Source organism: Gigantopelta aegis, chromosome 9 (genome assembly GCF_016097555.1).
Source record: "Gigantopelta aegis isolate Gae_Host chromosome 9, Gae_host_genome, whole genome shotgun sequence".
Lineage (NCBI taxonomy): Eukaryota > Metazoa > Mollusca > Gastropoda > Neomphalida > Peltospiridae > Gigantopelta > Gigantopelta aegis.
Genome location: NC_054707.1, coordinates 27,964,368 through 27,989,264, shown reverse-complemented (window position 1 = coordinate 27,989,264; position 24,897 = coordinate 27,964,368). Strand labels below are relative to the sequence as shown.

The 24,897-nt window shown below is 37.6% G+C and overlaps 1 protein-coding gene across 3 annotated transcripts in view; it reads left to right on the top strand.

Moving 5' to 3' along the window:
- The window catches only part of LOC121380389 (HORMA domain-containing protein 1-like), a 265,685-nt gene that overhangs the window by 117,406 nt on the left and 123,382 nt on the right, over positions 1 to 24,897 (top strand). For all 3 annotated transcript variants that reach the window (XM_041509182.1, XM_041509181.1, XM_041509180.1), the window contains 2 exons: positions 4,880 to 4,944; positions 11,491 to 11,642. In XM_041509182.1, coding sequence (XP_041365116.1) covers positions 4,880 to 4,944; positions 11,491 to 11,642 — 217 coding nt within the window. The remainder of the gene's footprint in view (positions 1 to 4,879; positions 4,945 to 11,490; positions 11,643 to 24,897) is intronic.

Sequence of the window (24,897 nt, the reverse complement as noted above, 5' to 3'; positions counted from 1 at the left end):
CTGAAATCAAGTCTTAAATGAGTGGCAAGCAGTGTGGACCATACCACTAACAAGTCGGCAGGTGTGCAGGCAGAATTAATGGAATTTTCTGTAAGGAGACTGGAATTTTAGGTGATGATAAAGATCTTGTCACAAAGGTAGTATTGGACAGCTCAGTATTTTATATAGCACAACTGACAGAAACAAGCGGACACTTATAAACAATGGGAATAGTGAAAGCTAATGAAACATGAGTGGCACCTAGAGGCATCAATGGCTTCACTATGAGAGCAGACTGATTTCTTCAAATGCACTTGCAAATTTATGGCTCATTAATAGGAGATGGTATAAATAAAATAAAAAACCCCAGAATTACAGGTAGTGAAATGTTTAAGCAACACTTTTTACATTGTCAAACTATTAACAAACATAACTGAACACATTTTATTCTGACTGAGTATATTGAGTTTGCATCTTTTAATGTCAGGCCCCTGCATGTGCTGTAACCTCACCGTGGTGCAGGGGTGTAACATTCTCTTTGAGAATGGCCAATACAGCACAAAATTGAAGTTTTGAGTAAAATTCAGTATCCGTAAAATTCTGTGATATTTGTGTTTTTGCACAGTTCTTTACACTGTTTTTGTTTATCATCACTTTATTTATTTGCATTACCATAGTTTGACACCCAATAGCCGATGTATTTTTCGTGCTGGGGTGTCGTTAAACATTCATTCATTCATTCTTTTAATGTCAGGATACCAACTTTTAAGTACGTAAATACTGTCTGAGTTTCCAATAACAATTACACTGTTTTTTTAAAGGAAACCCGCTGTCGCCACATAGGCTACTCTTTTACAACAGGCAGCAAGGGATCTTTCATTTGCGCTTCCCACAGGCAGGATAGCACAAACCATGGCCTTTGTTGAACCAGTTATGAATCACTGGTCAGTGCAAGTGGTTTACACCTACCCATTGAGCCTTGCGGAGCACTCACTCAGGGTTTGGAGTCTGTATCTGGATTAAAAATCCCATGCCTCGTCTGGGATCCGAACCCAGTACCTACCAGACTGATGGCCTAACCATGACGCCACTGAAGCCGGTCACATTGCAAATTAACAAAATGACATCATGCATACTACACCACACACAACACTACCAGATATCTTACATTCTATTAGAGTTTTAAAATTGGCCAAGAAAAGGTCACTGTAAAATAATGTTACAATGCATTTTACATCTATCAATCCATTCAACTGATTGGGTTCTTTCTCATTTCAACCAGTGCACCACAACTGGTCGAAGTCCATGGTATGTGCTTTCCTGTCTGTGGGAAAGTGCATATAAAAGATCCCTTGCTGCATTAAGAAATATGTAGCGGGTTTCCTCTGATGCCTACGAGTCAGAATTACCAAATGTTTGACATCCAGTAGCTGATGATTGATTGATTAATCAATGTGCTCTAGTGGTGTCATTAAACAAAACAAACTTCTTCTTTACATCTGTCAAATTATTTTATTACTATTAATTGATTATTTTAAACCCGCAGGTTTTTTTTAATGACTGTTAATCATTTTACAAATATACAGTGGCATTTATTTTTAATAGTTACATCTCCTTAGGTACATTGCCTGTATTGGTTGGCATCTTGAATTAATTAAAATTAACTTGTATAGAAAAACTGAACTACTTTCATCGTATTCCATGACCCCTAAAACCATGGGTTAGATGCAAGAATTACATTTTAGTACCGAATAATAAGGAAGTTATTGTCATTTTCTCAATTTGGACCACCATATTGGTGACCATCATGTATTTACATGGCCCATTTATTTAAATCTGAATTTTGATAGCACCAGTTCCCTCCTAAAACCATAGGGTAGATGCAATAATTGTTGTTTATCTTTTAATTTATAAGCAAGCTATAGCCATTTCCCTGATTTGGCCGCCATCTTGGCCGCCATCTTGATTTTTCTTCAAGGGTGCCTGGGTGGTACCCGGTAGATTATTGATGTGCACCAAATTGTGCATACTTTGAACCCAAATTGGCATTTAGCTATTCATATATATATATATATTTAAATTATAATAATAATTAAAAAAAAATATTAATAATTTCTTATAATATGGAAATCTACCCTGATCATTTAGATAATGGATTAATCCATCATATACTTATTTAGTTGTTAGTGTCTATATAAGAAGGTGTTTACTTAACTGAAATATATATTAGCTAACAAATAAGTAAATAAATATACCATATTTTGGGAAAAGTACCCTCGGTAGATGATCTTGTACCCTCGGATAGTTAGGTACCGTAAAATCCACCCTATTGAAATCTGAAGAGTGTCATTTTCCTAGAACTATCCCTAGCACTGATAGTAAATATAAAGTACGGTTATTCACAAATATAAAAAAATTATAAAAATAGAAAAAATAATAATTTCTTATAATTTGAAAATCGACTCTTATTAGTTAGATAATGGGTATACATATACTCTTCAAAAGAAGAAACGCAAAACTACATTGTTGTAACATTTGGAGAATTGATTTAATTATTGAATGGTGAGTCCGATAATTACCAAATGTTGCAGGATTGTTCACAATTCACTCTAGTCCATTGTGAGTAAGTGATAGGACACACCACCAAGGTCAAGGTCATCTGGAGTCAATACCGGGTGTGGACTCCGCGTGTGTTGACAACTGCCTGGCACCGCCTGCCCATTGAAGCAACCAGAGTACGGATGACGTCCCGGGGGATGGTGGCCCACTCGGCCTGCAAGGCTGCTGCCAGCTCGGGCAGGGTCTGGGGCTGTGGTTGTCGCTGTCGGAGGCGTCGGTCCAACTCGTCCCATAGATGCTCAGTTGGGTTCAAATCCGGTGATATCGATGGCCAAAGAAGGACATTAATGTTGTTGTTCTGTAGGAAAGCCGTTATGAGACGTGCTGTGTGAGGCCTGGCGTTGTCATGTTGGAACACTACGTTGGCGTTGGCCATAACTGGAACGATGTGTGGCCGGAGGATCTGGTCAATGTAGCCCTGTGCATTCAGGTTGCCCTGCACGTGGACCAGGTCAGTTCTGCCAGTGTGTGAGATGGCTGCCCACACCATGACACTACTCCCGCCGAATCTGTCCACTTCCTGCACGCAGTTTGCCGCATAACGTTCACCACGACGCCTATACACGCGACATCTTCCATCATGACGTCGGAGCAGAAATCGGGACTCGTCACTGAACCACACCTGTCTCCATCGCAGTTGAGGCCATTGTCGATGAATCTGGCACCACTGCAGTCGGAGTCGACGGTGTTGTGGTGTTAAGATGACACCTCGAACTGGACGTCTGGCACGAATTCCTACCTCACGTAGGCGGTTCCGTACGGTCTGGTCGGATATCCTGCGCAAACCTGGTATTGCTGCGGCTGTGGAGGTGGCAGTAGTCAATCGTTCCCGAAGGTGGCGTACCCGGATGTAGCGGTCCTGCCCGGGGGTAGTGACCCGTGGTCGACCGGATCTAGGGAGGTCACGTGTTGATCCATGTTGCTGGTAACGGTCCCACAGTCTGGAGATGGTGCTTGGGGACACATGGAATGCCCTGGCAACGGCCGTTCTGGATTCGCCTGCGTCTAGTCGGCCGATGGCATTGTTTCTCTGCGGTTCACTGAGACGTGGCATGTCCTGGATTGTCAACTGTCGGCCAGATACAGAGGCCAGGCAAGCGAACACCCTGCACTTTTATACTGTCGGTGTTCATGTTGCACGTGCAGACAACGCACGTGCAGTGGTGACATGGTTTGCACGTGGCTGCGTTTTTGCGAATATTCACATTTTGGAACTTTATTGTACAGTAGCTGCGTTTTATCGAATGTAACCGTGGGAATGTGTTTGGGACATGCAATGACCTTATATTCACAAAGCATGAACCGGTAGGAAACATAAAATCGGAGTTATAACCCATTTGTACCCTTTTGCGTTTCTGTTTTTTGAAGAGTATATTTAGTTATTAGTGTCTACATAAGAAGGTGTTTACTTAGCTGAAATATACAATAGCTAACAAATACATAAATTAATATACCATATTAAGGAAAAAGTACCCTCAGTGGATGATCTTGTACCGCCGGTGGTTTAAGGTACTCTAAAATCCAACCTATTAAATTCTTAAGTGTCTCATTTTCCTACAACTATTCCTAGTATGGATAGGAAACATACAGTAAGGTTATTCACATGCCCGGTATATTTTTACAAAAATAAAAGAAGGAAGGAAATGTTTTATTTAACGATGCACTCAACACTTTTTTTTCTGGCTATATGGCATCAGACATATGGTTAAGGATCACACAGATCTTTTCGAGTAGCAGGAAGGGATCTTTTATATGCACCATCCCACAGACAGGATAGTACATACCACAGCCTTTGTTACACCAGCTGTGGAGCACTGGCTCACAGCCTTTGTTACACCAGCTGTGGAACACTGGTTGGAACAAGAAATAGCCCAATGGGTCCACCGACGGGGATTGTTTCCAGACCGACCTCACATCAAGCGAATGCTTAATCCACTGGGCTATAATTTACCAATATAGTAGGGAATTAGGCCTACTCATTCATATTTATGTTTATTTCCTGCAGAAACGTTAAGACTTCTTTGTGATATGAGGGCGTGGCTTAAGAAAAAGGGCGTAGCTTAAAATCGCATTTCGCCAGATGTTACATTCTGCTGGCTACGATCAAGTATTTCCAACTGTGAAAGTCCTTTTACAACTTACTGATTTCAAACAAAAACAATTGCTTTCAAGCAATGTGGATACAGCTTAAGAATTGTATGACAACTAGGTCACTAACTAAAACTAATTATGTACTGTAATTAAGTGGCTATGAATGTAAACAAATCCTCTTTTTTTTTAGACTGTAATTGAGTCATACACTTTCAAGTTTACTTATTCTGATGAAGCTGGTGTAGACATTTACAGGTAAAATTAGCTTTGAAAACATGCATTTCTCACCCTTTATGTGTATACTAACTGTGCAGAGTAAAAACTAATGAAATTAGTTGTTTATTTTGGGTTTTTAAATGTTCGAATCTGGATTATTTGCCATTTTACAATTCATGTTAAAATTAGGGGATAACACTACTGTGGTGAGACATTAGTGGAAGGAAGAAAGAAAGGAAGTGTTTTAACGATGCACTCAACACATTTTTATATTGGTTTTATGGTGTTGGACATATGGTTAATGACCACACAGATATTGAGAGAGGAAACCCACTGTCGCCATGTCATGGGCTACTCTTTTCAATTGGCAGCAAGGGATCTTTTATATGTACTATTCCACAGACAGGATAGTACATATCACGGCATTTGTTAAACCAGTTGTGGAGCACTGGCTGGAACGAAAAATAGCCCAATTGGCCCACCGACGGGGATCCATCTTTGATTGATCGCACATCAGGTGAGCTCTGTACCAGTGAGCTCTGTCTCACCCCGTTAGTGGAGCCAATAAAACGAGAAATTTGCCAAAATAAAGCAACTAATTTGCATCAGCAAATTGGAAACACGGTAGGATTATTCCTATTCTAGTATTTGTTGTTATTTTTTCAATAACAAATTGTTGTATTTTTATTGAGACTAAGCATTAAAAACAACTCCAGCTGATGATGTCATTAGGTAACCCAATAACAGGAGTTGGGTGACCAAACTGTTAGTGGTTTCTGCCATAGGGTAATATGGGTATGGCGCCCTACCCAATCTTTTTTTGCATGTTATTTTTTTAAGTTAACTTTTTTACAAAATTAATTACTCTTATGATTACTATATGATTTTCTTAACCCTAACCCTAAACTTAATCCATTTTCTTTCTGGAGGAGCCCCCCCCCCCCCCCCATACCCCCTGTTGACTATGGTTGCATTCAATTCCATAGTGCCATACCCCAAAAAAAAATTCTGGCAGAAACACCGAGATATGAAATGTTTAATCAGCTCTCATGTCTAAAAGGCTAACATAAAGTGAAATATTTCACATTAAAAATTCATTTTATAATTTGAGCCCAAATTTAATTCCATGCAAAAATAATTCCCTTCAGTAGAGAAAGGATCACTAAAGGTCAACAATGCCAGTTAGCCCAAGCACTATCATAGTTCAAGTACAGGACATAGTTTTCCAAGCAATGAAATTAGTAAAAACAATTGATAATTTGACAGGTGTCACAGTAAACATACCAATATATAAATCCATAGTTGAACGATCCTAACTGATCCATGATCATTAATTACATGTAACAGTACAAATTAAATTTATTTATATTTTGCGTCATTTCACTAGTAATATATGCACAATCAGTGTTATTCGATCTTGGACTACCTACTCTATATACAGGGGCTCTTTGAAACTGGTTACTAGTTACAGTGTGGACTATAGCATAACTGATGCACCTACATGGTGAGGATTTTCTTTTCTTTTCACTGAATGTATATCACTGATGGAGTTTGAAGTGTCAATCATGGAATATTAGCACACAAAAATATTTCCCTTTATGGTAATTTAAGAATATGTTCATTTCTCACTTTAAAAACGATTCAATATAATGAAAATCTGTATGTACCAATAATATATCCTCTTGCAAAATTGTCTTTGTGACGCCTTAATAAAAGAACCTTGCTATTAGTTTAAGTTATAACATAGTTTGACTCCAAAAATTTAACAATTTATCATCTACAGCGTAGTCAGTCCACACTAACATGCCAGTTCAGTCTTTATCTTTTAATTCAAAGTATCAAAATATATTTAATGCAATACAGAATTTAAATAATTTTCTTTAATAACGGCATAATTTCTGTTAGGAAATCTGTCACCAAAGCCGAATGCCCCCCTTTCAAACCCAAGTAAATCGGTAAAGGTGGGGGGTTTTTTGGGGTTTTTTTTATTAGGCCACTTGGCACCAGAAAAGAGTAACATCGAAATATGTCTACATATATTTCATCATCAGGCTGACCATAACACATCAAGTGACATGTATGAGTATATGATGAACATTTTACTGAAAATAAAACACTTAAGTAATGCACCATAGCCACGGTTCAACAATGTATAAGCTGTCACCCCTTGCAATCCAGTGGTTCCTGCAATGCACATGCTGTGAACAGAGTTCAGTGACCAAATTGAAAGTTGCGTTAATGCAGGATCGAGTTCAGACAGACCCGACCAGAAAAACATTTGCTATAGACTAGTTTAAGCACTTCATGGTAAACCAAATTGCCACATTGGGAACCAGTCAAATAGTTTGCGAATGTTAGTGAAATATTAAAAAAATACATCTTCATCAAAATAAAATCCAGTATAGTCCACAGCAAAAAATAACGCTGATTGCCGTGGGCAATTGCAGGGGTTGATTACGTCGCATTCATCAGAGGCTTCCTAATTCCCTTTTGAAGAGTATTCTATAAAAAAAATTAAAAATGGCAGACAACAAAAAATTACATTCTTTTTGTCCTTGGAGATCTCGGTGAAGTCAATATATGTGACATAGTGATTTCCCTAGAAATTTGGCAAGGCATGGGGCATTTTCACTATTTTCGGGGCACTTGTTTTTCATTCAAAATACACAAAAATTAATTGAAATAAACATTAATGTAATTTATGTGCTTGCTTTAATAAATGAATGGCAAAAGATATAAAAGGCATATTTTATCAATTAATAATACCTTTTTGGGTGTTTTATAAAGGCAATTTTAAAATTAATTATTGAAAAAGGCTTGTTTAATCTCAGGGCAGCATGATGCTGATTAAGGCAAGATGGTGCTAGACTATTGAGGCATGGTGCTGCACCATGCTAAAACAAGCTAGGGAAAACACTATGACATGGTTACATTCTAGTTTGTGGAATATATGTCAATGTAATGTGGGGTTTTTCATGATTTCTATATGGTCAAAATGTGGGGGAAACCTAACTGTAAATAAAGGCAGGAGAGTAATTTATTGTAGTTGTTAAAGGAGAACCCAAGTCAAATATGTGCGTTATGTGTTGGAAAGATGCATACCCGGACCACCAACACATACATGTACTGACACTAAGAAGTGAATAACAAATAATTTTAGAATTAATAAAAAAATTGATTATTCCTGCTAACTGGAGGCAGCCATTTTGTTTCTTTTTTGTCGCATTCAGTACTCTAGCTTGGAAGGAAGTGACATCAGCTCCTACCAACTCCTGTATGCACAGTGTAAACAAACGCAGTAATTTATGACAAAGTGCTTAGCTTTTGGTCAACCTGACTTGTAAAACAATTAAATGATTTGATAATATAATAAACTATTTAACTACATATATTTCAATTTGCATGAACAGAACGAAATGAGAATATAGTGTTTTTCTCTTTTTAAAAAGCCAAAGAAAAAATGCATACTATTAGGCCTGTTGGTATGTTGGAGCAAAAATGACCATCCACGATACCCAAGTGATAATTTTCTTTTCTTTGGAACTACGTAATTGGTTAGTTCTGTGGTTTAGATGGGAAAGTCTTCTTCATCAAGTGTTTTACAGAATTATTTACAGTAATAAAACATGTCGGCTGATAATGTTCATTACCATTTATGGGGTGGCAGGTTATTTGTTGGAGAACATTTTAATTTTCTACAGAAATATGGTGACATGGGTTCTGATCCACTACATGCTAATAACTTAATTGTCTACATTTTCTCCATACCATTAAACAAAGACTAATATTAGGACACGACATGATGCATCAGACTGGTAACAAATACATCACATACCCTGTGATGTTAATATTGGTACATCCTTTTGTGTCTAGATTGTGGTAATTAATTGCCTTGTCTGGTTATCTACCAAATATACACCTGCCAATCAGGAATCACTGGTATTAAAGGAATAGACCAATTAACTAAGTTCTAAGACTACACATAAGTTTTTACATAACACAGGATATATTGATTCACCTCTTTGCTCCTTCTGTAAACATGAAATATCAATACTAATACACCTATTTTGGGAATGTAATGACGTTAGGCACATTTGGGAACAATTAAAGCTTTGGATGCAACAAAAAACTGGTATAATAATGAACTTTACAAAAGAAAATATAATTTTGGGATTTAAGATGAGTAACAATGATCCTATTAATGATATTATATTAATAACTAAACCGTTAATATTTAAAAGTCATTTAAAAGGTTTCATCCCAGATTTTACATGGATACAAAAGGATCTGAGTCTATTATAATGTAACAAAAAGCGTGGCATTCTCTTGTTGCATTTATGATAAGTTTGTAAAATTCTGTCACAATATGTCACAATTTATTCAAGGATTAATTATATATATGCAGTCAAACGTTGTTATCTCGATGTTCAAGGGAACGAACAAAATGGCCCAAGATTTGAAATAACTGTGGACTGAGTTGAAACTAGCCTTTTGATGAAAATGACGTCGTGGAACCATTTCCCGATCTCCTGATTTCCTGGGATAATGAGTTTACAGAGATCGAGATAACAAGGTCCGCCTGTATAGATCTTTTTAATTTATAATGTCCATATGTTGTGGGGGTGGACTTTTTTTCTGTATTTTGAATACTGCTTTTAGGATTTTGTTTAAGGACAGGACTAGTATTGATATTGTTATTAGGATTTTGTGTATACATTTCACATTTATATATTTATTTATAAACATTGGATCTGTTATGTAAAGTTATGGTATTAACTATGATTATGAATTTAAAAAAAAAAGTTAAGTAAAAAAAAGTTCTAAGACTAATTCCTGACAGGACATTAAGTATTATCACTGGGATGGAACAAAATGGCTGCGCCCATTAATTATCTTTATATATAATAGCCATCACATTTAACTGTTTTATTAACTAAATATACCAATATACTTGTTGATATTAAGCAATAATGTGCATTATATACCAGTCCAAAAGCCTTGCACGTACATTCCTTTAACAGTGTGGTTTGGACTTAGTCAAAATGCTCCATGTCACTTGCCAGTCCCAGGAGAGTGGCAGTCCTCCTACTGTCAGTGCAGGAAAGATGAGTTGGTCTTGTGTCTTGCTTGCATCAGCCATACACATTTAACACTGTAATTATCTGAGTTAGGCAAAAATATATATATTTCATAACAGAAATATGGTAGAATCCTTCAAATTCCAACCAGAATTAATTTTGAAGTTTTTAAAACCCTTTGATTTCAATACAAAGTTTAAAAAAACCCCACCTCACTTTGTTGTTTATATTGTATTATACTTTTCCCCATACAGTGTTCTCACTGCTCCATTTAAGCGGGGCGGCCCGCCCCGCTATTGGATTTTGCCACCCTCCTTTTACATTCTCCCCCCTCCTTTTACATTCTCCCCCCTCCTTTATTTTTCTACGCCCCACTTTATTTTACAGCACCCTACTATATTTTACAGCACCTATTTCAGCTATTTCCAAATGCACACTTTTTTCCACACATAAAAAACACAACGATCAGTCTGCACACTGAACATCAAAGAAAACGAGCCGCGTTGTGTACGAAAAAGCAATTGATGAAACATTTACGACAGTTACCGTAACGTAATTTAACAACATTTTTAACAGCCTCTATTTTGTCCCATACCAGTATCCAATTGTATGTTTAATACACACAATAAAAGTTATATTTTATTTGAGCAGTGAAAACATTTAAAAAATGTATGGATTCGGCAATCTCCGATTGAAAACCCCCCACTTATTTGATGCCAAATTTGTCACGTGATCAAAACGGTCACTCTATCTTTTGTTTCCACTAACTGTCGTTTGATATTTTGTCCTCAGTTGCAGATATAATTGATTGTAACTGACAATTTTTACTTTCTGTCATTCTGTTTATTCAGCAGTTCTTTATAACATATTGTAAACTTTTCATTTTGGGGGAATATTACCGCTTATAAAAACAACGGAAGTGGTAGTGTTTATCTTGGGTTCCAAATAATATATACACCACCTTTACAAAAATGAAACTACTTTTTATCAGTTGGTGATAATATTTTATCACAGCGATCGATTCGTTCGATGAAGATGAAAATAACAAAAAAATTATTTGACATTAGGGGATCAAACAAACGTCTTTTGTTTTTCGTATATCTTGAAATCTTTATTAAAATAATAATATTAAAACATTGATCGGTTGAGCAAAACTGGAAGTGCCCATGAATATCAGACCGATAACATCTTCGGTTCAATTAAAAGACGAGTCTGCTTGTATTTTGTATAAACTTTTTTGTAGGCAAAATAAGGAGTATTACTTTCCACAAAGTCTATCAGCACACAACAACATGTTAACCACCAAGGAAACGTATGTGCTTGCGCAACTGGAACGTGAAATAGGTTTATTCATTCATTCTTTCTTCATTTATTCATTCTTAAGCCTGATTACATGTCTCTACATGTGAAGGTAGCCTAGCTAAGAATGATCTGACTGCGTGAAATGGGTATTTTGGTAGTGGGGTTTATTGATTTTATACTAATATATTAATTCCTATCTTTTCAGAAACAAAAAGAAAATTTCAAGTGCCCATTCTGCTGCAGAAACTAAAAAAGCTACAATTCGACTTCTACGAACGATAGTTGTCTTGACACAGACCTTGCAGTCTTTACCTGATGATGTGATGATGACCATGAAGTTATTCTACTATGATGATTGTATGAATTATAAATTACGTAAAATTAATTTAGCACAAGCAATTAAATAAGAGTATTAAAACTGAATGTATATTATTCCTTTGAAGGGGAGGGGTTTTGGGTGGTGGATTTAACTTGGTGGTAGAGGTCTTGACTAAAAGTAATGAGTCACAGAACTGCATGATTGCCGGTGCTCCATTCTTGGCTCTGCTATGGTGCTCTCCAGCAGGTTTTTTCTTATATCAATTTGTCCAGACTGTTCAGTATCCATCTGTCATCTAATAACTTTTTTCTTGAAGGCTTATCTCCTAAAGTTATGAAAATTGATACAGGGATTCTCAGGGGCAGTCCCTACAGACTAATAAAGATATATTTCTAAATTTAAAAAAAAGAAGAATTAAATCAAAAGTAAATAAAAGACATATGACTATGATTGGACTTTACATTTGTGAGCTGTTTCAACCTCATATTGAATTATTTTGAGGAATTCGCCTGGTTTAATTTTGTACAATACACCACGTTGATGGGGTAGGTCTACAAGTTTATAACTTGCTAACATATTTTCACTTAAAGTTTATATAAATACATAAATTAATATGCATTTACTAAAGGGCAAGTATTATTTTCAAAAGTTTTTCAGAATTGTGCAATATTTAAAAGCAGTTAATGTTGTTTAAATTTGTTTTTAAAAAATCAAGTCATTTCCATCTTGTGTTCTTTGTCAGTTTTATTGTCACAAAAAGTATGTTCTAAACAAAAATAAGGTACTTCAAATTGTGATATAATTATTTCTGATGAACCTGCTTGCACCCTTTTGAGAACACAGACTAGAAGAGCAGACCACAAGACACATGCTGGTGACTGCTGCGATCGATCAGTGACCGGACCTTACTTGGGTTGGGTGGGTGCAAGTTCATTGCTGCTAACGAAGTGTAAAAGTTACAATGGCACGAAATAATAACACAATAGTTTTCATCTGAATTTAGTAATTTTGTTGAAAATTTGTTTAAATATAATGGAAGACACGGAATTAATATACTAACGAAAACACAACACATGAGGCTAAGTGACAGTATAATGGATGAGTTCTCGGAATTTTGCCATCATGATAAATCCTGGTTGCCCATGGCAGCGTACATCTACCGTCCGATTTATCACGAAAATTAACCAATGGAAAAAAGGCTTATATGAAAGTTGTATTAGAATTAGAGTGTAATGCCTTGATACCTTTCTCACCACAAATGGTGTTATTGTTAACGACTGTTTAATCTCGTGACTGGCTCAGCGGCTTTGAATGAATGTCTAGCCTAGTGGACTGGTGCATGCAGGTGACCACTTTTTATTAAATTTGGGACTGGTTGAAGTCTTGAAAATCAAAATACCCGCATATTGCCATGTATTAGACGACTCCTTGGATAAGCTGACCTCTTAGTTTGACCCTGAATATCTAGTACAAAATCATCGGCCTTGTGTATAAGCCGAAGTCATCTTTTGTCCAGTTGTATGTTGTATCGATTTCAATAATACTGTCAACAAATAGACATGTGCTTTTCTTGTTCATTATACTTGTTTTCCCTTTAATTATTAAAAAAATGGTAATTGCGATCGCAGTCAATGCGGCAATGCTAACATCTACCATGCCGTGAAAAATAATTTAGAACAGAAAAATAAATAATTCAAGCTGTAACAACATATCACTGCACACAAGTAATTAATTTATTCACTGGACAGCAAAAAGTAAAATCATTGAGGCATGTTTAATCCCCCACCACACACAGAAACAAAAGATCATGCGGTCCGTGACTGCAGCTGTTCACTGTATATGGTATGGTCATGTGACAATTGTGGGAGTAATTATTGTCCTGAAATTCATGTTATGTTTTTTCAGTCGGTAATGTTAATAATAAGCTTAATTTTTTTTATGGCATTACTTTACAGTTTAATGCACCCTCCCAACAAACAATAATATTAGAAATATAATACTTGTTTGAAGAAAAAACACCATTTTGTAACTTAAATTTGCTATATGAAAGACTGGTCCCAGCACAGGTCAAACAAAGATGGCGGACAGTTGGAAAGAAGGCCTCAGACCACAATTAATTTCGCTATATGTTTCTATATAGCCTTAGTGGCTATAACATTTTTATTAATATCAGCAGGCCCGTGGATTTTTGTATGTACCTTTACCTGCCTGGGGGACACATATACCCTGAAAAGGACAACCCCTGTTGTCCAGCTCTTTCTCCCAGCATATTAGTTTAAACAAACACACCCTCTAAACCAGGCCGGAGTACTCCCATTTTACACAAAAAGCACTACTTTTGCATGGGCCGGAATTACCACAAACAAGTATTCAATGTCAGCAAGTTACACATGTTTACAAACTACATGATCTCCCCTGTCACTTCAGTCAAATAGTTGCCACTTCATAGCTGTCTGCCATGAAATAATCACAGTCAAATAGCAGACTACTTGTGCAGTCAAATTTCCGGATTTTGGACAACCAAATGGGAAACTAACTGTAATCTGAGGCCAGAATACGTTTTTACCATTGAAATGACAATAAAACAAGTAATTTGTTATTATTATTCATCAAACTTATAATGCATTCAAGAACAAAAAAACTGCATAATATTGCATGATGGGGTGTTTTATTTATACTGTGCACAAATTATTGTTACATAATCTGTGAAAGGCTAACGGTCTGATAAAAATTTATGAGCAGTCGGGAGTATTTTCGATTGGAATTTTACGCTCCCAATTTGTTGCCTCCGTGTATAAGCCGACTCTTCTTTTGGAAAGTGTTTCTAGACTTCAAAAGTCGGCCAATACATGGCAATATACGGTACACAACAGTTTATTGATGTAGACAAATATACACATTCTGATGCACCGCCAAAAAACCTTTTTTTCCAATAATAAAAATGGACACATGCTCCAGACTGACAAGAATGACCGAAATGGGACCGGCAAACATGTTTTTAAAAAATAATATCGGTCTTGGAGATCAAGAATCGGTCCCAGGCTGGGAAAAAAGGGCTTTTCCGCACCCCTGATATATAGATATATATATATATATATATATATATATATATATATATATATATATATATATGGTCAACTCCATCGTTATGGGTGTTACATGTTGAGGGGGGTAACTGTTTTAAAGTGAAGTTGCAGAGGATATTATTTGTATCACTCTCCCCATTATTTGAGTTTTATAGTTAACATGTTTCTCTCCCAACTTCCATAAAATATTTAAGATTTAAAATTCTATGTACTAATTAAAAGACCTACCAACTTCTGTTACTGGTGTTAGGCTACACTAAATGGACAAATCTATTTTCAAGAAGTACATTTTATCAAAATCCTGTGATGTGTATGGGTAATTTTAATAAAACTTGTATCATGGGTAGGTGGGCCTTAGGTAATTACTGGAATAGAACCTGGTTTCATTGCTTGCTAGATATTAAGTCAATTATGCACAGTGATAACTGTTACGGGTGTTACGTTACAGGTGTCACATTTTTGTTCATTTTTATTTCAGCTCTCATATTTCGAATATTGTATTCGTGTGAAGTATATAAACCTAATAAAAAAAAAAGTTTTATTCAATCAAATAAAAATAAAAATTTAAAATAATGTATAAACTTTATTGAAACATATTTATATAGATACATAAACAAAACAACGATGATAGGTTTATTAATATAATCACCAACAAAAATGACTTGTTTATATTGAGAGTAGAGGACATCATTTTATCACCATGGAATTTATGAGCTTTCTGAATTTTAGCCTTAGACTTTTGTTGGAAAACAATTGTTGACTGTAATTGTGGCTGTATAAGAGTGAATGCTCTGTATCTTGGGGATGTCATTGACTGACTTCCACAAGTCTCGTACAGGGGATCTTTTGAAATATTTATCCATGTCATTTTGTGTTACTTCCTCAATTTTAATATTGATATTGCACATTTCTGCAGCCTTAACAAATGAACTTGCATTCTGTACAATCACTTTGCTGGTTCGAGCACAGCATTCAGCAGTATGCTTAACAATACCACCAATCCCATCAACAGGACCTTTACCATGGAAAAAAAATAAAAAAATCCATTCCACTGTGATGCTGACTATTGCCTTGATTGTCGTCAGAAATCTAAATATGAATTTGTTTTTTGAACTGTGATGCTGCTCCATCACTAAATATTTGGATGGTCGTTACATCAGGCTTAGCTTTGAAAATTTTGTGAATGAGAAGTGTAATATACTACTCAAAAGAATTTAAGGGTCAGACGATATTTTCGACATTATTTTGTGAATGTCAATTATATTAGCTAGACCATAATGTCACGCATGGTATTGTTCCATTTTGACGAAAGTGGGTCTAAGCAACCCATAAATGAATTAAAATCCACTGTCATTGACACTGTCGACTAGTTCTAATGGCGAAAACATACTTACATTTGCACGTAAATTAGGGCAAAAGCGAAAGGTCTGCTAAGTGCCCATAACTTGCTTTTTCACAAAGCACTTCATTTGCACGCTTTGCGCGTGTATTCCATGTATTCCATTCCATTTCCGTATAATTGGAGCTTGCGTTCGTGTACGGTGCACACTCCAAATTCGACAATGGTACGACTTCAACTGACTATCGAAGATCGAGGAAGGGCTATTGCTTGGCTTCAGGATAGCAATACGCACAGAAATGTTGCTCTGAGACTTGGTGTCAGTCAGTGTCGTTGGCCGACTGTGGCAACGGTACCAAGCAACGAATTCTGTTCGAAATCGTCCACGTTTGGGAAGACCCCGAAGCACTACAAATAGAGAGGACCGCTACATCACCAATATGGCTCTACGTCAATGCACAACCACTGCACGCCTGATTACGTGACAATCTGCGGACTGCGACTGGAACTCGAGTGTCTGATCAAACCATACGCAATCGTCTGAGAGCCAATAATCTACGCTGCCGTCGCCAGGCTGTTCGACCACCACTCCTACCACGTCACAGAACGGCCAGACGTCACTGGTGCACGCTTCATCTGCGGTGGCAACGTGTTCAGTGGGGTCAAGTGATGTTCACTGATGAGTCCAGGTTTAGTCTCCAGTTCAACGATGGTCGGGTTCGTGTCTACAGACGTCCTGGGGAGCGCTTCGCTGACGTTAACGTTAGACAATGTCACCGGTTCGGTGGTGGCAGCGTCATGGTGTGGGGCGGCATCTCTATCCACCACAGGACCCCCCTCTATGTGGTGGATGGCAATCTGAATGGAATCCGCTATCTGAATGAGATTATCTGGCCGTTGGTTCTCCCAGGCCTTCAGCAGATTGGCGGCGGGGCAGTTCTGCAGGATGACAATGCCAGACCCCACTGCGCCAGAGTGGTAACGGACTTTCTCAGGCAACAAGGTATCGCCAGGATGAATTGGCCAGCAAATTCGCCTGACTTGGCCCCAATAGGGCATGCCTGGGACGAATTAGGCAGGAGAGTTCGGGATAACCATGCCCCTCCGGCCAACCTTCATGATCTGGGTCAACTTCTTATGGCAGAGTGGCAGGCCATTCCCCAAGAGTTCTTCAGACGTCTGATCAACAGCATGAGGCAACGATGTGTCGAGTGTATTCGCGCCAGGGGTGGATTCACACACTATTAAACGAATGTTCTAATGTGTAAAATCCATGTTTGACAACCTTCAACTTTGACAGCATGTCATATGACTTTCTTGTATACAGTGACGTTTATTTGTATTTTTTTGTAAATATGGAACAATAAAAAAAAAAATTGGTGTAGTTTACATCATCAATCTAATACACTCTGAAACTTATTTGGTTATAAATTTTTGACCCTTAAATTCTTTTGAGTAGTATATATGGAACAACAGTTTCTTTAAAATGTGTGAGATTATCGCTGGCAAACACTCAAGATTTCATACCACCAACAGTCCACACAGCGGATGTGAATAATGGAACTTGTCTCTGATGCCAGTGAGCAGACTGGATTTCGTCAGCATACACACAGGTATAATTCTCTAAGAAATCAACTTGAAGTACTGCATGTGATGGATCAATTACATGTTTTACTTCCTCAAAGAATGACGCCTGTTCCCTCTTTACATGGGAATGAATGAGAAAGTTTGGTAACTTTGACTTCAACAATAACATAGCTTCACCTACAGTACCCTGCTGAAGTTGTTTCTCAAACTTTGCATCAACCTTGACCCACTGATACCATGAAGCTTCATGATCTCGGGTTATTCTGGTGACCTTCGATTCAAATGTCTCAATAAATAGTTTCCCATCAAAACATGTTTCACAGTGATTATTCATGCATGTCTTTGATGTTGCATCACAAACACATCGAGCAATAAAATCCTGTGAATATGGATGAAACACATTTGAGGCCTTGTTGGACAGACAATCAAGAATCATAATGATATACAGTATATATATATATATAGTCGAACTTGGTCTAATGGCCACCTCTATATAATGGCCACCTGTCCATAACAGCCACCCTGAAGCCCCCCCCAACACATTTCTTTCTTTATTTGAGCTCTATAGAATGGCCACCTGTCCAACGTAGCCAGCGGCCACTATTTATCAGCAAGAATAAGGTCAGAATCTGCATTAGCGGCCAAAATATTATTTAAAAAAAAAATCTAATTCTTCCCACCACATCTGATCATACAGCGATTTAATTCCCAGTAAATCCCATTGTTGTATCATGTGACCGGGAAGTTTGGCGATTTGATTGACTCGACAACAAACAACAACTTATTGTGATGTTATCATATGATGTTATTGTCGTAAACAAATATACGTTGACTAATACTTAGTATTATTTTAATCCTTTTGTTAATTTGGTAAATGTCAACAGCTGTTCGGTTCCGGTGGTTACATAATCACATTCGATAGTTCAGCTCGAATCGTTACTCAATAACATGGCGACTTCTCATTGACTGTAGCCTATGAAAGCAGAATGCGGTATTATCAAGGGCAATTATAACCAAGGTGCCATAGTAGTCCTTAATGACAATCATCATGATTGTTGTTCACAAGCAGTTTGCACCAAGCGGCAAACATTAATGAATTTAGTTAAGCCGGTATCATGGTATGCTTGGGTAAATCGCGACCTTTGTTTACCAAAATTGTTTTGTTTGCAGCTTGCGACGTAATCCCAATGCAAGTACCATACCAATAGATTAGCGGCAACATAAAACTTATAATGAGTTAAACATGTCACCTGAGTAATAAATCCCAATTAAACAATGTAAATTTCAGTTTTGGATTATTTATTTATGAACTGTGAAACAAAATGCTATCGAAAAATTGTAGCGTAGAAGTTATCAGGAAGTCAGAGAAAGATTGTTAACAGTTAATACTGAGATTTTATAGTGAAATATGTTAGGGTCTCGATTGAATATTTTGGGACCTCTATATAAAGGCCACCTGTGACATTTTTAACTCATTATTAGTTTTATGTTGCCGCTAATCCATTGGTATGATACTTGCATTGGGATTACGTCGGGAACCGCAAACAAAACAATTTTGGTAAACAAAGGTCTCGACTTACCAAAGCATATGTTTGTTGCTTGGTGCAAACTGCATGTGAACAACAATCATGCCCGATTGACAGTAGGGACTATTCAGGCACCTTTGATAAATTGTGCTGTATTGGCCATTCTCAAAGAGAATGTTACACCCCTGTACCATGGTGAGGTTACAGCACGTGCAGGGGGCTTTCATAGGCTATACAGCCATTGAGAAGTCGCCTTGTTATTGAGTAACGATTTGAGCTGAGCTATCGAATGCAAATTATATCACCGCCGGAACCAAACAGCTGTTGACATTTACTAAATTAACAAAAGGATTAAAATAATGCTTAGTATTAGTAAACATATATTTGTTTACGACAATAACATCATATCATAACATCATAATAAGTTGGGTTTTTTTTGTCGAGTCGAATCGAATTGCCAAACTTTCCGGTCACGTGACACAACAATAGCGACATTGCAGAAAACAATGGGATTTACTGGGAACTAAATTGCTGTACAATCATATATGTTGGGAAGAATTTGACTCTTTTTTTTTTCTTTGTTTTTTGGAAATAATATTTTGGCTGCTAATGCAAGTTCAGACCTTATTTTTGCTGAACAATGGTGGCTGCTGGCCGCGTTGGACAGGTGGCCGTTCTATAGAGGTAAAATAAATAAATAAATGCGTTTGGGGATTTCAGGGTGGCCGTTATGGGCAGGTGGCCGTTATATAGAGGTGCCCGTTAGACCAAGTTCGACTATATATATATATATCAGGAGTGGGGGGGGGGGGGGGGAATAAAATTGTCAATCGGTCCCACTTGATGTCGTCACTACCGTTGGGGGGGGGGGGGTTAGGGCAGAAAAGAAAGAAATTAAAAAAAGAAGAACATTAAGACGATATTTGCCAAATAGTTTTTGTATAGTTTTATCTTGAATCATGAACGCGAAACGATAAACATGAAACTTTTTTTTGTTATCACATCAGTGAAAACCCCCCACAAATTGTATATATTTTTACATAATGGAATAAATAATATAAAAAAGGAATAAAAGATATGAATTTTAATTCCCATATATGTATAAAAAATATGAGTATTCAATACTGTGTCCTGAAAATTAATAAAAGATGGAACCGTTGAAGCATTTGACAGCCTGAGCTAGCACATGTTTAGACAAAGGGAGTAATAAATGAAATAAAATTTGACCTCTACTGGCTCTAGAGATAACAGTACATGTAGCTGTTCTGCTTACTCCCACTTGTTAACAAAAAAGGTGGAGACTTTTGTTAATTTTAAAATCCTTTATAATTATTGGATACACTACATTGAACAGTCAACAATAAATACATTTATATATTATTTCAGTATATTTTATGCTATTTCAAGCAGTTTGTATTGCATAAAAGCCTCTTGCTTCGGACTAGGATGCTGGACCCGACATAGGTGTTGACAGGTGTTGATTGTAACCAGTTGAAAATTCTGGGTCCTTTGTTTTAATTTGAGTGTAATACCTTGATGGCTCTCTAAACCAAGAATGGTGCTATCGTCAACGTCTGTTTAATCTCTTGACCGGCTCAGCGACTTTGACAAATGTGTAGCCTAGTGGCAGTGGATTGACACTACTGTTGGTCAGACTTCAGTGACTGGTGATACACTTAGGCAGACTTTAAAATCACAAACGTCTGAACTGCCCCGCCGCCAATCTGCTGAAGGCCTGGGAGAACTAACGGCCGGATAATCTCATTCAGATAGCGGATTCCATTCAGATTGCCATCCACCACATAGAGGGGGGTCCTGTGGTGGATAGAGATGCCGCCCCACACCATGACGCTGCCACCACCGAACCGGTGACGTTGTCTAACGTCAACGTCAGCGAAGCGCTCCCCAGGACGTCTGTAGACACGAACCCGACCGTCGTTGAACTGGAGACTAAACCTGGACTCCTCAGTGAACATCACTCGACCCCACTGAACACGTTGCCACCGCAGATGAAGTGTGCACCAGTGACGTCTGGCCGTTCTGTGACGTGGTCGAACAGCCTGGCGACGGCAGCGTAGATTATTGGCTCTCAGACGATTGCGTATGGTTTGATCAGATACTCGAGTTCCAGTCGCAGTCCGCAGATTGTCACGTAATCGGCTTGCAGTGGTTGTGCGTTGACGTAGAGCCATATTGGTGATGTAGCGGTCCTCTCTATTTGTAGTGCTTCGGGGTCTTCCCGAACGTGGACGATTTCGAACAGAATTCGTTGTTGGGTTCCGTTGCCACAGTCGGCCAACGACACTCTGACTGACACCAAGTCTCAGAGCAACATTTCTTTGCGTATTGCCATCCTGAAGCCAAGCAATAGCCCTTCCTCGATCTTCAATAGTCCGTTGACGTCGTACCATTGTCGAATTTGGAGTGTGCACCGTACACCGTACAATGTACACCGTACAATGTCGGAAATATCGTCTGACCCTTAAACTCTTTTGAGTAGTATATATATATATGTAATATATATACAGTCAAACGTCGATAACTCAATCTTGAAGGGGACGAGGAAATAGTTCGAGTTTCAGGGAGTTCGAGTTTTCGAAATTAATATACAAGACTTCAAATTTGAAACTGCATTGCAGCTGGTTGCAGCATTGCAGCTGGTTTATTTGGCTTAATATTGTAAGAAGCGTGCCCTCTGAACTCTAAAAATATGCATCCCCAGTTGAAAGGCGAATTAATATATCAGTTACCTCACCCCACGCCACCCCATCTCATCCCACCCCAACCCAGCTGTTGGCATCTTCGACGCCTGTCGTACATTCATTTTGCCTATATTGTAAAAATAAGTTTTTAAAACCGATCTGGCAAACCCCATATTATCGGGTCCTTCCCCAGGTTGCTCGATCTGTGATGTATAAATTTTTTAAATAACTAAATGACTGGTAATTGATAAACATTAACTGATACATAAATAGAAAAGCTAAAATTTGACACGATTCACGCCTTTGAGAGCAAAAACAAACAGCACTAACAATTATTACAAATGCTCTTTGAAGTTAACTAGACTGTGTCTGTAATTAAGTATTACGTAGTGAGGCTCTCCACCACGGACGAACACCGACTACCAAACATAGGATCATTTCGTTCCGCTTAGTCGGCGATCTATTATTCTGTAATTATCACCCTAATCCTTGACAGCCAAGACAACCCGAGACAGGCGTGCTTCGCTTTTTTGACATGATTGACAATACATACCAAAATACTATTGGCAACGACAGTTTGATCAATCCACATGCGTCGAGTTTTAGAGGTGCATACTCTATTAAATTTTTATGGCGGGATCAAAGAATTAGGTCGAGAGATCGAAGATATCGAGTTTTCGAAGGTCGTTATTACTAGTTTGTACAGCAACTCTGCCAGGACCGTCGCTTTAGATCGAGAGATTGAAGTTTTTGAGAGATCGAAGGTGGAGTGATCGAAGTTTGACTATAGATATATATATAAAAATATATATTTATATACAGTCGAACTTGGTCTAACTGTAACCTGTACATAATGGTCACCTGCCTATAACAGCCACTATAAATCCCCCAATGCATTTCCTTCCTTGTTTGACCTGTGCATAACAGTCACCTGTCCATAACGGCCAGCGGTCACTATTTTCCACCCAAAATCACAGGTTGAACCTGCTATAACGGTCACAAGATGATCGTCGTGAAGAAAAATTATAAATTAAATGTATTTATATGGCCATGTCTAGCTTTGGGTTTATTTTCTGTCAAAGTAAAGTTCAGTTGTAATTCTCTGATCGTAATTGAAAAACAAACGGACACTTCCGTGACACGCAGTTACTGGTGGTGTAATTCGATTGGTTCTCAGCATTTTGTTAATAAAGTCGATTCACTGAACAGTAAACGACTTCCCATTGGCTGTACATAGTGTAATCTGTATGGATGGTCACTATTGGGTCTCGAGAAACTAAACAAATGAGGTATTATGTTAGGTGTTTCATTGTTTCTAGCCAGACATGATTGGTAAATAAACATGACTCCTGATCTTATTCAGCTGTAATCAATGGTCATACTCCACTGAAGGATTAGCGGTGACATGAAACAAACAAATGAGTTAACCAGGTCACATGGGTATTAACCTTCAATTAAACAAAATGTCTTCTGCAAGTCAATGTTAGCGTTTGCGAAATATATTAACAAAAACATTTGTATGCAAAATACCACCGAAAAATAGTACTGCTTTAACGTTAGAATAGAGAATCGACTTTATTAACAAATCTGAGAAAGGCAATTTAAGTGCACGAAAGATCGCTGATCATTTTGGTGTAGGACGTTTTCAGATTAATTCTATTTTAATATTATATATATATATATATATATACATATATACATATATATATATATATATATATATATATATATATATATATATATATATATACACATACATACATATACATACATACATACATATATATATACATACATATACATATATACAGTCAAACTTGGTCTAACGGGCACCTCTATATAATGGCCACCTGCCCATAATGGCCACCCAGAAATCCCCCAACACATTTTTCTTTATTTGACCTCTCTAGAGCGGCCACCTGTCCAACACGGTCAGCGGCCACTATTTTTCAGCAAAAATTAGGTCTGAACCTGCATTAGCGGCCAAAATTCCCCCCCCCCCCCCCCCCCCCCCCCACATTTTAAAAAAAATTCTTTCCACCATATATAATCGTACAGCGATTTAGTTCCCGATAAATCCCATCGTTTTCTGCAGTGCCGCCATTGTTGTGTCACGTGACTGGAAAGTTTGGCGATTTGATTCGACTCAACAAATAATAAATTATTTTTATGTTATCATATGATGTTATTGTCGTAAACAAATATACGTTTACTAATACTAAGCATTATTTTAATCCTTTAGTTAATTTGGTAAATGTCAACAGCTGTTCGGTTCTGGCGCTTGTATATTTTGCATTCGTTAGTTCAGCTCAATCGTTACTTGATAACAAGGCGACTTCTCATTGGCTGTAGCCTACGAAAGCAGAATGTATTACAGTATCTAAGTTGTTGCGGTATTATCAAAGGCATTTATAATCAAGGTGTCTGAGTAGTTCCTACCGTTAACTGGTCATGATTGTTGTTCACAAGCAGTTTGCACCAAGCAGCAAACATTAATGGATTTAGTTAAGCCGGTATGCTTTGGCAAATCGCGACCTTTGTTTACCAAAATTGTTTTGTTTGCAGTTCGCAACATAATCCCAATGCAAGTACCGTACCAACGGATTAGCGGCAACATAAAACTAATAATGAGTAGAACATGTCACTTAAGTAATAAATCCCAATTAAATAAAAGTAAATTTCAGTTTTGTTTTATTTATTTATGAACAAACTATCAAACAAAATGCCATCGAAAAATCGTTCTGCCTTAACTTTAGAACAACGAGTAGAAGTTATCAGGATGTCCGAGAAAGATAGCAGAGCAATTTGGAGTGGGTCGTACGCAAATTGACGGCATTTTGAAAAGGAAAGCAGATGTTATAGCCGACTTTGAAAATAACGTGCCACGAGCAAGAAAAAGACAGAAGAAGGCCACTGGCAATGAAGAGGTCAACATGCTTGATGACGATTCTGTGCCTCTTTCCATCTTAGTGAAGCCAAAGGAACGTTTTGGTTGCTCGTTTGATAAGCTAGTCAACAATGACGATAATCTGAAAACATGCGAGGAGGCAGTC